The sequence below is a fragment of the Sphaerodactylus townsendi genome, linkage group LG07, assembly GCF_021028975.2.
Source record: "Sphaerodactylus townsendi isolate TG3544 linkage group LG07, MPM_Stown_v2.3, whole genome shotgun sequence".
In the NCBI taxonomy this organism is placed as follows: Eukaryota; Metazoa; Chordata; class Lepidosauria; order Squamata; family Sphaerodactylidae; genus Sphaerodactylus; species Sphaerodactylus townsendi.
In genome coordinates this window covers 39,295,208-39,312,349 of record NC_059431.1, presented here as the reverse complement: position 1 = coordinate 39,312,349, position 17,142 = coordinate 39,295,208, and the positions used below count along the sequence as shown (strand labels likewise).

At 39.1% G+C, this 17,142-nt stretch overlaps 1 protein-coding gene across 12 annotated transcripts in view; it reads left to right on the top strand.

Annotated features, from left to right (window-relative positions):
* The window catches only part of SSBP2 (single stranded DNA binding protein 2), a 157,719-nt gene that overhangs the window by 120,486 nt on the left and 20,091 nt on the right, over window positions 1–17,142 (top strand). For 6 of the 12 annotated variants that reach the window (XM_048502966.1, XM_048502970.1, XM_048502975.1 and 3 more), the window contains 5 exons: window positions 1,887–1,953; window positions 2,587–2,657; window positions 9,169–9,260; window positions 13,671–13,719; window positions 14,097–14,132. In XM_048502966.1, coding sequence (XP_048358923.1) covers window positions 1,887–1,953; window positions 2,587–2,657; window positions 9,169–9,260; window positions 13,671–13,719; window positions 14,097–14,132 — 315 coding nt within the window. The remainder of the gene's footprint in view (window positions 1–1,886; window positions 1,954–2,586; window positions 2,658–9,168; window positions 9,261–13,670; window positions 13,720–14,096; window positions 14,133–17,142) is intronic. The other 6 variants (XM_048502977.1, XM_048502973.1, XM_048502968.1 and 3 more) reach the window with 1 other exon arrangement.

Here is a 17,142-nt window from a genome sequence, read left to right as displayed (position 1 = left end):
ATGGAGAGGCAATTGAAGGGGGCACTTTTGCTAGCCCAGCAATCTCAACAGGACTGTCAAACCTGGGAATCACAGCGGGACAAATCCAAGCAAAGGATGGGGGTGTTGCAAGCCTAACAGAACAAATGGCAATATACACAATGCCCAGTGGAACCCAGTGCTTCTGTGGCAGTACAAGCTCATCAGAACCAAAGGGAAAACACAGCAGAACAAAGCCAAGATTGAGTAGTGAGCAACACTGTAAAAACATAAAGCGGGTCTTGCAAAGCAAAAAAAAACACCCTCTTGAAACTGATGTTTGGGAGAGCCCAAAAATACCCAAAAAATGCCAGTAAGGTATTGATGATTCTTTAAATCCCAGATCAGACCTTCTTTTTACCAGAAGCACTTTCATCTTGTTGGGACTAAGGTTCTATTTATTAGCCCACATCCACTCCAAAATTGCCTCCAGGCACTGGTTCAGGGTTTCTACAGCCTTCCTGGGATTAACAGGAAGTGGGAGATAGACCTTAATGTCACCCCCATATTTCTGACAACCCTGCCCAGATCGTAGAACCATAGAATTGGGAAGGAGTCATAGAGACCATCTGATCCAATCCCCTGTTCAGTACAGGATTAGCCTTAAAGCATGCCTGACAAGTGTTTGTATAGCCGCTGCTACACAATTGCCAGTGAGAGGGAGCTCACCAACTCCCCAGGCAGGTGAGTTCTAATGCTGAACTACTCCTACTGTAAAAACAAATGTAATGATATCTGCCCCTAATTTATACCCATTATTGTGAGTCCTGTCCTCTGCTGCTGATAGGTTCATCTCACTGCCCTCTTCTAAGTGACAGCCAGGTGCTTAAAGAGAGCAATAATGTCCCCTCTCAACCTTTTTTCCAAAATGAACATTCCCAAGCCCCTTGCCCTTTACTGATAAGTCTTGGTCTCCAGGCTCCTAATCATCCTTGTTGCACTCCTTTGTACCCCTCCATTCTGTCCACGCTCTTTTTGAAGTCAGGCCTACAGAACTGCACAAAGTACTCCAGGTATGGCCTGGCCAATGTGATGGACAGAGGGACTATGACATCTTGTGGTTTGGATGTTATGCCTATGGCTCACCCTGAGACCACATTAGTCTTTTTTTTTCTCGCTGCATCACACTGACAACTCACAATTAGCTTACAGTCTGCCCATGCCTCAAGGTCTTGTTCACACACACTACTACTCTGAATTGTATTCTCCCCCCCCCATCCAATATGTGTGCTTCTCATTTTTGTTAGCCAGATTAAGAACTCTGCACTTATCCTTGTTCAATTGCATCTTGTTCACATCTGCCCATTTTCCAAGTGTGTTCTGATCTTGTTGAATTCTGTGTCTTCTGAGCTGTTCACTATTCCTCCCAGTTTAGTGTAATCTGCTGATTTAATTAGTATTCCTGTACCCCTCATTCAGATAATTTATGAAAAAGTTGAAAAGTACTGGGCTCAGAACCAAGCCCTGTGACACCCCACTGGATACCTTATTCCAATCAGATGACATGCCATTGACAAATACACTTTGAGTTTGTTTCCACAACCAGTTCCCTATCCGCCTAAATATCCTAGGGGGCAGTCAGCAGTCCTTCAGATGATCTATGGATGATCTCATCCAGCAGTTTCATGTAGATATTAAAGAACATATGAGGTAAGATTGAATCTTGCAGGACCAAAAGCCAAATGGCGAGGTCTGAGCAGCATTCTTGTAGCACCACTTTATACCTTAAATTTTAGGTTGATAAACTTGTAGATTCAAGTAGGCCTAAGTTTCTGTCCTATGTAATATGCTGTAAAAGTAAAATAAAATGTGAATGTTTAAAAAGGATACAATTTATATTTATTTCCTAATGATATTTCTCTTTATAGGCACTTGCAGGTGTCCCAGGAAGTCAGCCATTATTGCCTAGCGGAATGGATCCAACACGACAACAAGGTTCTTACATTTATATTAGATATGACAGTTAGGTGTTCTTTTTGTTTCATGCTGTGTTCTCCATCACTATTTTCAGTAGTTGGAGGGTCAACAAATTGGTACTATTGAGGGGAACTAGTCGGAATATTTCTCTTATTGTGTGACAGTAAGTGGAAATCCCATGGACAAGATAAACAGAAACATTCTGTTTATTGTACTGCTACTCAGTTTAGTTGATCTGTCTAAATCTTGAGTTTAGATAATTTTGTATTGCTATGTTAATTTTGCATCATAGCATATCTTCATTGTTCTAAATCCTGTAGCTTGTATCCTAATGCTCCATTCCACTCAACCTTCCTCCAGCCTAAGGAGCCTTGGTCTAACAGAAATTGCTCTTCTGTTTGAAGGCTTCTGAGAGTGGGAAGTAGTATAATAGCTCAGAGTGGAGGGAGTTGAAGGGGGTGGAACTGGTGAATTTAGGCAGGATCGAATCCAATAACTGTCATTTGAAAAGAAAAGTATTTATGTCATTGTTTGGTGCATTAAGGTTTTGTAGAAGGCACCATTTTAGAAAGAGCATGAGAAGAAAAATTTCTTAGGTAGTGCCTTCTATATAAATGGCAAACCCTAATATGTATATTTCACATTTTTAAGGTCATCCAAATATGGGCGGGCCAATGCAAAGAATGACTCCTCCTAGAGGAATGGTTCCACTAGGACCTCAGGTACATTGCTTGAGATTTCAGTTCTCAGGGTTATGTTGTTATAATTTCCTTTCTTCTTACTTGAATTATACTACAAGTATACTGTGATTTTGTACAGTTAGATTCAAGTTCAGTAGCACCTCAGAGACTAACAAGATTGGGGGGGAGAGGAGCTTTCAAGAATCAAAGTTCCGTTTGTTAGCTGCTAGGACAAGTTGAGATCTGAGTCTTTGTATCCCCCTCAGAAGATACGATATAGTGTTCTCAGCTTTGGATTGGGAAATTTCTGGAGATTTTAAGCCTGGAAACGGTGGGATAAGGGGAAGAGAGGAACCTCAGCAGCAAATAATGCTATAAAGTCTACCTTCCAAATCAGCCATTTTTTCCAGAGGAACTGATGTTTGTAACTTGAAATCTAGTAATTCCCGGAAACTGCCACCCTGGTGGAATAGGTGTTGTAAAGGTACAATACATATTGTAATCAACTTGATTAAAGCAGAGGGGGAATGCTTGGGGGCACAAAAATTGATATTTGTAGTGAGATAAGAATCCTATGTCCCTGTTCAGCCCTGAGAGGTTCATTGTTCTGAACTTGCAAATGATTTCAAGGTCAGCAGTCTCACACTGTAATTGCCCCTTGAAGTTTCCTTGTTTGAGTACTGCCACTTTTAGGTCAGTTTGGCTGTAAACACTAGATTGGTATTGTCAAAGGCTTTTCCAGCCAGAATCACTGATGTGTTGTGAGGTTACCGGGCTGTATGGCCGTGTTCTAGTAGCACTTTCTCCTGACGTTTTGCCTGCATCTGTGGCTGGCATCTTCAGAGGATCTGATGGTAACAAAGCAAGTGGAGTATACATACCTGTGGAAAATCCAGGGTGGGAGCAAGAACCATTTGCCTGCTAACAAGTGTAAAGGGTGCAGTTAGCAAGCTAGATTTGCATGGGTTGCGTGGGATCCACCCATTTAGCATGTAACCATGAAGATAGCATGATCAACAGAAGAAGAGCTGCAAGACAAAGAAGAAACAACTGGAAAGATAAGCAGCCACCCAGAGGGAAAGTGTTATTACCATACATCAAGGAAATCACTGATCATATAGGGAAACTGGTGAAGAAACATAACCTCGAAACAATCTACAGACCCACTAAGAAAATTCAACAAATGCTACATTCAGCAAAGGATAAGAGGGATCCTCTAACTTCTGCAGGAGTCTACTGTGTACTATGCAGCTGTGGAAAAGTCTATGTAGGGACCACCAAACGCAGCACCCAGACATGAATCAAAGTACATGAAAGGCACTGCAGACTAATTCAGCCGGAAAAATCAGCAATAGCAGAATATGTTCTAAACCAAGCTGGGCACAGAATATTTGAAATCACAGAAATTCTGGACCACTCTGACAACCACTATGTCAGACTACACAGAGAAGCCACTGAAATCTACAAGCACATGGACAATTTCAACAGAAAGAAACCATTAAAATGAAAAAAAATTGGCTATCAGTACTGAAAAACACTAGAATCAAAATAGTGACTAATGAATACCACCCAGACAAAGGATGTCTCCAGGCAGTAAGCAATCAAAGGACTAGTGAACACCACATAGATAAAGGATGTCTCTAGGCAGTAAGCAATCAAAGGGATCAAAAGGCCAGGCTGCTACAATGCAGATGCCCTCACTAATTGATCATGCAATCTTCATGGTTACTCACATGCTAAATGGGTGGATCCCACCGAACACATGCAAATCTAGCTTGCTAATTGCATCCTTTACACTTGTTAACAGGCAAATGGTTCTTTCTCCCACCCTGGATATTCCACAGATATGTACTCCACTTGCTTTACTGCTATCAGATCCTCTGAAGATGTCAGCCAGATGCAGGCGAAATCAGCAGAAAATGCTACAAGAACATGGCCATACAGCCCCGGAAACCACACTAACACCCCACTAGATTGGTATGTTTAAGACAGTGACTAGAGACATGTAGATAGTTGGCAATCAGAAGGTTTTGGTATTTATATACAGTTGTATTTAGAAAATGTATTTCTTGTATGTATTGGTTCATAGTCAGGTTGATGGTGGAGTATAAGCTGTTGAAGACCTTGTGAAATTTCTCCAGTACTTCTTTCCCATGTGTCTAAATGATGAAAATGACATCAATAAATCTTAGGTGCAAGAGGGATACAGATTTCTCAGGATGTCTGTGATGTCTTGCACATAACTGGAGGCTTCAGTAGCATAAGGTCTGAGAATAACATCCATGTATCTAGATACCCCTACAGTGATGGTGTCTATGCCTGAGACAATAGGACATGTGTTTCCAAACTTGTATATTTTGGACAGAAGGTAAAAAATTCCTGATTCTTGTGGTATATCCATACACATCTGTTCCTCTATGTGTGCAAACAATTCCTTCAAAATCCTGTTTAGTTCTTTTTTGGTATTCCTGAGTAGAGTCTGAGAATAGATGTTTGTAGAAGAGGTATTGGAGAGTTTCCTTTTAGCTTCCTAAATGTAGTCTGATATGTCTATAATGACAACTAATCCTCCTTTGTCAGCTCCATTAATAATGATGTCTGGATTGTTTCTGAGGTTGTTTATTGCATTTCTTTTGTTCTAGGGGAGGTTGATTTTGAACAGAATTGCAGTCAATTTCTGTGACATCACCTCTGTATCTGCTCCATTACTTGATCATTTCAAGGTCCATCTGGTCCAATACTTTGTTTCCAACAGCAACCAGTGAACTGCCTCTGGAAGCTCACAAGTAGAGCCAAAAGCTTCTCATTCTTGCTTTCTCCCACTGTCTGAAATTCAGTAATATTCTATGCTTAGAGATTGCATTTAATTGTGATAAATGGTCAGAAGCTGTGAGTTGATTTGTCCTTGTCCCCAACTTACTTCAAATGAAGTATGAGCTCTATTGGCTGTGGAGAAAACAGCAACCGATCAGATAAAGGGAGCTGTCCATTTTGCTTTCCTGCTTCTTCTCACTTTCAGCCTTCTCCTGTGGTTGACCTACCTACCTTCCCTGCAGGCAGCAGGAGATTACCTGGTTGTTATATGTGTCAGTGTAGAAATTTGGGGGGAGGGGTTTCTTGGAAAATGACTATGCCAGGAGCCTCTGTTTCTCCTGCTCTGTGGTTTCTGTGAGATGAGTTTTCCCCCCATTAAATAGGCCAGGTTTTATAACTGGTTAGACCACCATTAGTTCACAGGAACAGGGCAGCAAGGGTTAATTGGCAAGCAGACATCTACATGATGGCAGGTGTGTCTGGAACCACCCATTACATGCCTTGCAGCTGGATATGCTGTGAAGGAGCACTCTTGGTGTTGAGCATAACCTTTTGAACCTGGTAGTAGCATTAGCAGCATATCTGATGAGAGGGATGTAACTGGGCACCACTGTGTGTGGGCAATGATAACAGGTTTGGAGCCTGGGTGAATCTGTTCAGAAGGCAGTTCGTGTGGATGGTTAGCACAGCCTGCTCTCCATATCATTAGTTCATTAAAATACGCAGTGACATAAATCAGCCATTTACATAAGCTGAATACAGTGAAATAAACAAACTAGTTGAACCCATGCTTAATGTCTCATGTTTTCATTTGGGATTGCCGGGGCAAGCAGTCCAGGATGCTTGAGTAAACATTCCTGAGACAAACTAGAAGTGTCTTAGTGATGAAAATCTTATTCATACGGTTTTATGTGCCATATTAATTTACTGTATTCCTTTTACAGAAAATATTGAAAACATACAACTAGGTCAAAATATAGTTACTTTGTTCCCATCATATGTACATAATCAAGCCTTCAATGTATTGCTTTCAAATAACATTAAACCACCTTTATGTTGCAGTTTCTGGGATAAATTAAAAAAAATGTTAAAAAGAAAGATATACAGGAAAGAAACAAAACAGAAAAAAAGTTCAACAAATTCTATTTGATCATTCAGAACCTATTTATACAAGTTATTTTTATCAGTCTACTGCAACTCTTTCTCAAAACTGCCTTTTTATATGGCATTTGGATATTATCCATTTCTTTTTTGGAAAAAAAATTGAATATTTACTCCAATTTATGAAGAGAGTTGATAATATTTAAAATCTCTTTCATAAAGTACAATCATGAAACTGATTTGATTAAGCGTTTCAGGAAAAGAAAATAGAAGAATGTGAATTGTTAGGTTTCTAATAGAAGAAAAATAAATTATGTCGGAAGGAAGGTAGGACTTACTGTAAAGGTTCTACTCTGGGGAAAGGAGGCCTGTCAACTCAAACTTCCTGTCTGTGGCAGTGGAGTTACCCAGATCTTCAGTTTGGGAACTCCCCAAACCATAAGTAAACACACTTGAATAAATAATCTGAGTAAATAATATAGCCAACAGTCCGGGTTAAGCATGAGGAAAAACACAGCATCAAGTCAATTAGACAGGAAAAATTGTAGAAGGATTCAGCCAGAGCCAGGGGTAGGGAACCTGCGGCTCTCCAGATGTTCAGGAACTACAATTCCCATCAGCCTCTGTCAGCATGGCCAATTGGCCATGCTGGTAGGGACTGATGGGAATTGTAGTTCCTGAACATCTGGAGAGCCGCAGGTTCCCTACCCCTGAGCCAGACTGAAATATTTTCACCGTCTCCCAAAGAAGGGTAGGGTAAGATGTTTTTCTTCCTTCAGAGAAGAAGGAACCTTTCTCACTCTGAGGTGGAGGGTATCTTATCATGGATCATAAGGGGATTGGGTGGAATAATAAGAGATTAGTAAAAACCTGCTAGATTATGATAAATGTTCATTATGTCTAGATCCAGATCTTTCTTTGCACAAGGAGGACTGATTTCTGTCGATTTCCAATTTCCATTGTTGTATGTGATTACAGGAACCTGAATCCGATGGGATAGTAGCACAGCAGGAAGGCGGGAGGAGTTTCCAGCTTTCCCCTGGGCTATTGCACTGAGTGCTTACACATACATTCCGCCCCCCTTAGTGCAGATAATTGCCCCTCCTTCCCCCACCCCCATCTCCCCATATTGCTTCCAAATTGAATTCCCACAGGTAACTTGAGGTTGGCATCTTGGATCGAGTCCCTGTGACAATTACATGAATATGAAATGTTTACAGCAAGCTCAAATACTGCAATGTATATATTTTCTGGTGAAGTAAATTTCTTTGGCAAAATATCTCAAAATAATCAACTTTATTTCATGGTTTTCTTTGTTTTATTTTGCTAGATAGTACTTGAGTTTGTATGTATATGTTCTTTAGAAGTGCCATATTGCTTAATTTAAATTTCTGTCCTAAAGAATTTTTTTACAAAAGTGAAGAGCATTGACATTTTTTCCAAGAACAGAGAGTTCTGTGACACCAGAAGTTCATGGAGGTACATCCTACCTTTTATGTTAGGTGGGGGAAGATAGTTTAGTTGTGCTTTGCATGAAGAAGATCCCCAGGTCCATATGCTGCCATCTATAGGTAAATGGACAGGGATCTCTGGGTAAACCTTTCCACTGCACTGTCAGAGTAGAAAAGCTGGCTAGATGGCCTGACTTAATATAATGTTGCAATTCTGTGTATATTATGAAGGTGTAAACCCAATTCAATCCAGTGGAACTTACATTTGAGAAAGTGCACCTGCTTGGAATGAATACTACTCAGACTTCCTGATTACTGAGTTAAGAAAAGCTTTTAAGAAAAACGTGATTTCATTTTTTTAAAAGAGTAAATAAAAGTGGTGCATGGACTATTTTTTATAGTTCAGGTGAACTTTTTCCAATCTCTTGAGATACTGACAGTGAAACAGGAAACAAAACAGCGGCAGCATTGAGAGAGGTTACTTTTGAGGTGCAAAACAGCCTCTGCTGAACACATATGTAAAAATCAGTCACAAGCTTCTGAAGGTCTTAAAAACACTAGGTAGCAAATTCCTTTCCATTGAAAGGCCAAGTTGATAAACATTTTCACCACTGGTGAGTGTTTTTTGTGGAACACTTCATAAGAGCTATTTCAACACACATTTTGGCTTTGATTGGAACTTGGCATTGGACTACTTATACACACTCCAATACGATTTCACATCCTTTAAATAATTTTAGTACTTGCTATATATTAAGAGAGCATAGAAGTAATTATTTGTTATAGATAAAAAATACCCACACACCCCACAGCTGAAATTATTAAAATGTGGCATTAAGACAGACTTCTAAAATTATTCATCTGACTGAAACTGCCAGTATGGAATCCTTTCAAATATTTTTAGAATCTTGAGTGATCTTCCATGAAATGGCTGTTTAATAATCTTCGGGAATTAAATATGGTTACTGTAGCTTTATTGTTAGGATAATAAGACTTTTAGGTAATGCTAAATAGATTCATTCTTCAGAAACAGTGGAGGAATAATTGTTCTGAAAAAGTCAAGCAACTCAAATTCTGAAAATGAATGACAATGCCCTATCCAATCTGCAGATGTGTAGGGAAGTCATTAACCTGCTGTCCTTTCTTTCCCCCCTCCTCTTTGGTTTTGTTTTTTTGTTTTGTGGTAGTCTGACCCTTGGTTATCATTGCAGAACTATGGAGGTGCAATGAGACCCCCACTGAATGCTTTAGGTGGCCCTGGAATGCCTGGAATGAACATGTAAGCAAAATAATGTTCTACTATGACACTTATAAGAAGATAATCTTTCTCTTTTAAATTAAGGCTAACGGCAGTAATGTATGTAGAATGTTATTTGATAAACTGCTTGAACATTAGCAATTGTGACAATTAGCAATTTTGCTCTTCATCTGGCATAAAACTTTATAATCTATGATCCAAAACTTGTTCATTAAAAACTAAGATTCCCTGCTGGAAAGCTGCATTGGAATTGAGTTTAATAATGTTTTTTTCTGTTGTGTTGTATTTAACTTTCATTTATACCTAATAAGGCAAATATAAAGAAGGTCACTGTTTTGGTCTTTAAAATACTTGTTTGTGTCTGAATTTTCTTTCCTCAGTAGTTTTATGGTGGTGTAGGATAGTTTTAATTATTAGTAAAACAGCTGTATCTTTGAAACTTATAGTACTATTAGTATATTTTATTTGGTTTTCGACTTTGTAGATGATATCTTACTTTTGGTTTCGCAAGACATGATATTTGAACCTTGTCTACTACCGGTATATGTAAATGTGTAGCATTTAAAGTATGTGAAGTTATATGCAGAGTTGCCATGTTTGAGATATGGCTGATAGCGATGGAGAAGATGACCTTCTCAAATAACACAATTTTCTATGATCAGTGCTAAGTTTAAACGAACCAGCCTACATCACATGGGTAAACAGAGGTCCACCTTTGTACCTGCACAACTCTCTATCCAATATGTCCCCTCCACATGAAAGAAACCGTACGTGATGACTATTTTCTCATTTGGTATTGAATCCATTTTGAGGGAAATGTTTTTACATTAATAAAAAACCTCTGTGAGCTACCCTAAGGTAAAATGCAGAGATTATGCAGACATGCCAGTCAGCTCAGCTCTGGGTAATCAATCGATGCAAGATGCAAGAAGTCGAAGGCTTTCACAGCTGGATTCAACTGGTTGTGGTGAGTTTTCCGGGCTGTGTGGCCGTGGTCTGATGGATCTCTGTTACACACTGTGATACACTTCTGAAGATGCCAGCCACAGATGAAGGCGAAACGTTAGGAACAAGATCCACCAGACCACAGCCACGCAGCCTGGAAAACCACCGCAACCAGTCAGGATCTTGGTCATAATACTGTTTCCAGGAGAACGTAGGGTTAACCTGCTTGTGGTTGACTATTGATGTTCATGGAGTTTAGATGAGCCAGCACCAGAGCTAAGTTTAATGTCATCTTTGTGAGAGAACAAGCAGGGAATCTGCAATTGTAGATGCAACTGAAATTTGCAAAAGAACAAGATAAATGTACCCCACCCAGGTCTAAGTTATCTTCCCTGTTAGTTTTATTATACAGATTAGATGCCACCTCTCCAGGGATCTGGCCAAAAGTAAATTATACAAGTAAAAAAAAAATGTAAAAAGTAACCATAATAAATTACTAATAAAAAACCAAACCATGGGTATAAAAACAAAAAAACACCATTAAATATCTTAAAGTTATATCTATAAACAGCCTAGAAGTTGACCACAGAAATAGCTTTAATAGATAGACCGTTTAAATTAACAACTGGATAAAGAGAAATGGCTTGCTGCCTAAAGGATAATAGGCAAGGCCACAAAAGGAGAAGGCCTTTTAGAAGTGCCACAACTGGCAAAAGCCCTGTATCTGGTTGCCACTAATCTCTGAAAGCAGGAACATAGAGAATAGGGTCTAGGAAGAGGATCTTAATTAGTGGCAGTACAGGAGGATACTGCCCAGAGCTCTTTAGGACTTTAAATATGAGAACCAGTATTTTGAATTGTGACTAGAAGCATAACAGGCAGTGAACAGGCAGCTCTTTCACCACCATAATACTGTACACAAATCCCAAAATAGCTTGGTCATGGCATTTTGGACCAATTAAAGTTTCTAAAATATTTTAAAATTCACCTTCACTGATGTCTGTGCTTGATGATATCAAAACATTAGTTGTTGTGAGCAGATGACACTTTTATATGACATAACCATAGCTGTTAAAAGATGCTATGTGTTAGAGAAGAGACCTGAACTTCTGTGAGTACCCTCTGCTGGCCATTCAAGGTAGGCCCCCTTGGCCCCATAGGGACCTAGCTACCCTTCTGGAACAAACAAGACTTGCCTCTGGCTTCTGTTCATAAGCTCTTTACTTCCTTCAGGCAGTTAACAGCACTCCTGCAAAATGGAGCCCATGCACCACACCAACCTCTTTCCCTGCTTCCCTTTTATCCTTCTCAGGAGGTTCCCTCCCTCCTGGGAGCTCCCTGCTCCAACCTGCTAATGGTTGGTGAGTTATCTGTTGAACCCTGCTGGCCTGGGACTGGCTCTTTAGCTTTCCAGACCCTCCTCCTCAATTGCAGCCTGGTTGGGGCTGTGCCAGCCCCACCCCACTCTAAGGCTGCTGAGGACTGCTGATTATAACTTGGCCAGGGCTGTGCTGCCTCCCCCCTTTTCTGTGGAACTGCTGAGGCTCGTTGTTGCTGCTCAGGCTTCCTGCCGTTTTTCTGCAGTTCCTCCCAGCTTCTGGCTTCCTGGAGATCCTTTATTATTTTGGTAATTCCAGGGGGGGTGGGGCGCCAGTTGTGGGGTGTTCCTGGGTTCCTGGGTAGGCATTTGTGGAGGGGGGTGGAACAGCTGCTGGGTGCTGGGAGGCAGCCCCATCTCTGGACAACCTCCAACTGTACAGCAGCATTCAGCAGTACCCCCTGTTACTAACCTATTTCTTCAGGGAAAGTGTAACCCTTCACAGACAAGCTGACTCTTCAGACATTGATCTGCTTTGTCATTGACTAGCAACAATGTCATTGTGCTTCTGGCTTGGAGTGCCATAAAAAGGAAGAAATCCAGAGTCATTCCCAGATTTTTGATAGTAGGTGTAGTTGTGAATTCCACCCTATCTAAATTGGGCAGCTGGAACCCCAACCCTGAGTCACTCCAGCCCAGCCATAGAACTTCTGTCTTCGATTAATTGAGTTTCAGCTGGTTCTGATTCAACCATTTCACTGCTGCCCCCAGACCACTGCCTCTAAATTATCTAGGACAGTGTCCAACTGGCCTTCCATCAACAGATATAGCTGGGTGTCATCTGCATATTGATGACAACTCATCCCGAAACCCCAGACCAACTGGGCAAGTGGTTCACATATAGATGTTAAATAACGTCTATAGACCTAGTTGTCAAGAAACTGTCCTGTCTGGGTAGCATTTAATTGCAAATCCTCGAATGATCTCTTCCAGCATTTTCAGCTGTATGTCAAACAGGAATAGAAACAAGTTAGAATCCTTAGAGAATCCACAGTATAAATACAATGGGGCTGAACAGCAGCCCCCCAGAATCACCTTCTGATATCAGCCAGCCAGGAAAGACAAAACCATTGAAGCAAGATGCCTCCTACCCCCCAATTCCACTAAAGCATGATGCCTCCCACCCACCTCTTAATACCAACCTAGCCAGCTTCTTCAAAAGAATACTCTGGTGGTTGCTATCCAGTAGGATGAACAGAAATGAACATATTATCTCACTTCCAACTAAGATAATTAATCAGGGCAACTAAGACCGTTTTTATTCCTAACCAGATTACAATATATCTAGATAATCAATCTTTTCCAACATTTCCTGAAACTGCATAGTTAACATCTGCCTGAGCACCTTGCCCAAATGGCATTTTGGGCACGAGGCCATAATTATTTAAGTAATTAAGTTCCATAAATGTCTGATGATCCTAGATTTTACTTTTAGAGATCTTTGTGATTTTTTTAAGAAGTCAAATGCAACCCCTTCCCATTCTGCTAACTAGCCTTAGCTATTGTGAAACTTCCACAGATCTTCATGTTTCTTTTGAAAGGTTAACCATAGAGCCAGGTGTCTCTATATGAGAAACCACACAAATAAGCTGAAGAAGAAAGCAGTTTTGTTTTTCCCTAATATACATCTGGAATAACTTATTTACCTTATGTTACCTAGCACTTTCATTTAATCAGCCCACTGAACTACAATGATGGTATTGAATTAGAGGACGTATACATCAATGAAACATCAAATAATTTTGTGGCATGTTGGAGATTAATAGTGCAAAATAGTCTATAGCTATTCCAGTGTAAGATCTTTCAGTGAGTTTAGGCTAAGAAAAAAATCTATGTATAATTACACTAACAAATGTACTATGGCATAATATTTAGAGACACTATTATTGTTTCTAGCTAGATTGAGCTGAACTGTGCTAATATATACTCCACCAATAATACTCCACCAATTTTGTTTTTTATTTTATTTTTTTACAATAGCTACAGGTTGAGAATGGACAGGTGTGAATTTGCACAAAAGAAAACTAATATGCTTATTTAGATAGCATATTTAGTCAAAATACATAGATAGTTCAAATTAAATTATCATGTGATCTTTTATATTTTAGGGGTCCAGGAGGTGGTAGACCTTGGCCAAACCCCACAAATGCTAATTCTGTGAGTAAATATTGAAATTCTGTTGCAGTTATGCCTCTTTAAAATGTAAGTAAATAAAGAATAACAGCATGTGAGTGGTTTGTTCATATTAGAATTAATTAGCAGAGAAGAGGGCTACATCAGATTTTTCCTAATCTGAAACGGAAGTTTTCTTTGACTAGGATAATCCCTTATTCTTTGATTATCCTATACATAATTCAGTGTTATAAAATGGTCTTTTAGCAACCATATTGCTTACATGAACATCATTAAAGAAAATTTAAAGGTTAATATTTTGTTAGATGTAGCCAGTTGAATAAGGGTACAGTTAAACGTACTAAAATGGTATCTTAAATAAGGTTTGACAGGATCCCTTTTTGCTGGCTTTTGTCTTTTAGATACCATACTCTTCTGCATCACCAGGGAATTATGTAGTAAGTATACTTCTCTCTTTGTGGGTGGGTGCATGCTTGTTTTTATTCATTAGTATAGATGTTACAATTTATTTAGGTTAAGAAATGGATGTCCAGATGTTATAGAAAAGCCCATGTGTATTGGTTGAGAAGTGAATGTCTGATCTGTTTTGTGTCATTGTGTCTGCAATCTATCTATAGCACATATGTTGAGGTTCATTAGTAGAACAGTTAGCAGTCTGGCCAAAATTGCCCTGAATGCTGTGTTTTACTTTCACATATGTTCTCTAACTGGTACAATGCATAGATAGGCTCCAGTAATGAAAAAGTAAAGTCAGCTGTTTCAAAGGACAGAATAATTGAATGCAGTAATTTGGCAATTGCATTTTGAAGGGCCTCAAAATCATCTAAAACTAGTGTTACAAATATATTTTCAAGGAATGTTTCACTTTGTTGTTATTTAGTGACATGAAAACTGTTAAGTTCACTTTGCCCCTTGCATTGTTTTATTTAAACTCTACTAGTTTGCCTCACTAAAAAAGGAATGGGTCTCATTCTGAGCTCTTCTGCATATGGAATCCCCATGACAGTCAAAGGAAGATCTGTTAGAAGGGGGAAATGAACCATTAAAAAAAAAAAACTTTTACAGTCAAAATTTTACAACCAGTGATTTTAGTGTGATAATGCAAGTGTGAAAATGCATTCATAGAAACCATGATCACAAGCAGTTGCCTTATCCAATCCAAAATGCACATTTGACATTCTGCTCCAAAAATATACTTTATCCCGGCAACATGTGGATGTACAGTACTTGGGAGGTAGGTGAAGAGCTAAACTTTTCCACTTTCCCTGATGCTGAATAACTTGGCACCATAGGCAAAACATCAGGCAAGGCAAATTGATGCCTTCCTCCAAGACTGACTACAGTTCCAGAGTTATGGGAAAGAAGCACAATTTTCCCAGTATCATTTTATTTGGGAATTTTAAATCTGCTATTCTCTACTAAATGCTGACTAAAAATGATTTATTAAAAAAAAACAGAAAACATCCGTATCACAAATAATTAAACTCGGGTTACTTCACCAATCTACCTGTTATCAAAAGACGAATCGATGAGGGGATTTGAGCAGCAGTTCTGCCTTTATGGTCAGACTTCTCCCAGTGAGTCAGGACATACTTCGCCTCTCCCCATTCCAAACAAGGAACTCTATTTCAGAATTATATTTTTTTACTTATTTCTTAGAATCTGAAAGCATTATTTGGTTTGGGAGGCAGATTTAGAAAAGCAGGCTTGGTATTATCACTAGATAGGAAGAGCAGAAAACAATAAAAGGCATGAATAAAGTTGGCGAAAAAATTGCAATTCTCCATCTTACCTCTGTAAAACAAGACAGGATTTTAGATACTATCATGTATTCATTCCTACTTAAAATATTGGTTTTATTGTGGAAAATGTTAAACACTGCTTGTTTTATTTAATTAATGTTTAAATAAAAACAATGTTATGTCAGTTTTGATGTCACTTCTAGATTTTACTGTAGCTGCAAATGTGGTATGAAAACAGTTATGCTGACTCTGCTGAGTGCTGAGGTGGTTGGGGCTAAAATAATTAGAAATGTTTAATTAAAAACAATAGCTTGCTTGATAATAATGTCATTCTGATTTGATGGTTAATATATTAACAACACAGAAAGACTTTAAAAAGGAAGGAAAACATGCCTTTAGAGTCTAATAAATTTTGTGAACATTAAATGAGTCGGAAATCAATCTCATCTTTAATGTAATGTATTAGCTGCAGTTGTACATATCTGTGTTCAGATTTTACAATTTTGATGAGCCAGCATTAACAAATAGTAATCGTCATTCATTTATTAACCAGCATTGATCGATATAATAATTGAAAACCTTGTGATGTATTGTACGGACTTGATGAAGGTTGTATGAACTGAGAACAGACTTTTTGAATACTATTTGCTCTGGCCATGTGCTTAGTATGCTATCCCATTGGAAGACAAGGGGGAATTGCCAGGAACCCATACAAACCCCTTGCTTGTTGAGATTGGAATATTGGACTTACTGTAAAGGTTCCTGCTGTTTGTGGAAGAGGCTATTTAAGGCTATGCATGGGTTTTCCTTCTCCCATAGTCCCTGGTGGCAGAAAATAGGTTGCTCTTTCCATTGCTCAGTGGTCAGAGTACTCTTCAATTCAGAAATTCCTGCATTTGTTCAGTGATTGCAATATGTGTCCAACTATGAAAAAATGCTAGAACATTTAATTGTGATGTCTGAACCATAACAAGATAGGATTAAAAACAATGAATTCAAATACAGGGGGAGAAATATACATTCCGCCACAATTAACAACATGGCCACAGAGGAATGAAGGAATCCATTTCCTCTTCTTCAAACAGAAGTAAACTTCATAAGTACAGTGTTCCATTCTTATTTGAAAAGCAGGAGGACATCTTGGTATGCTTGGATTGTTACGAAGCCTACTAGAAAACAATGAGGAAACAACAGCTCTCTGCCAACCAGACAAAATTTGACCATCTGCTGAAGGACCTGCTACCCAAAAGCTGCATCAGTCAATCCACCTCTTTACATATATTCATGACAGATGCATTAGTGGTGAAACCCATGGAAGTAGAGGCACTTCTTAATGAATGAGCAATTATTCCCTCAGGGAACTGTAGACATGAGATGTTTACTCAGTGGCAACACATTCCTTCGGTCACCTGATGAATTCTGCCTTGTACTTTCTTGCTCCTAATTATATAATAGGCCATGAAAAGGGAGTCTTATTTTTTGGTTGAGAACTGTTCAGGTAATATAAATACATAATGCTGTGCATGAGTCCAGAATATGCCAGTTCTTTTCTTTGGCATGTACAGGCTTTGAGCAAGAAGAAGAAAGATAGAACTCCTGTAATCTGTAAAAGAATGAAGTCACCTTGAGCCTAATGGAGGGATAAAGAACCACCAGATCTTTGTGCAAGATATGTAATCTCTCTGCTCTGGAATGGGTTCCCAAC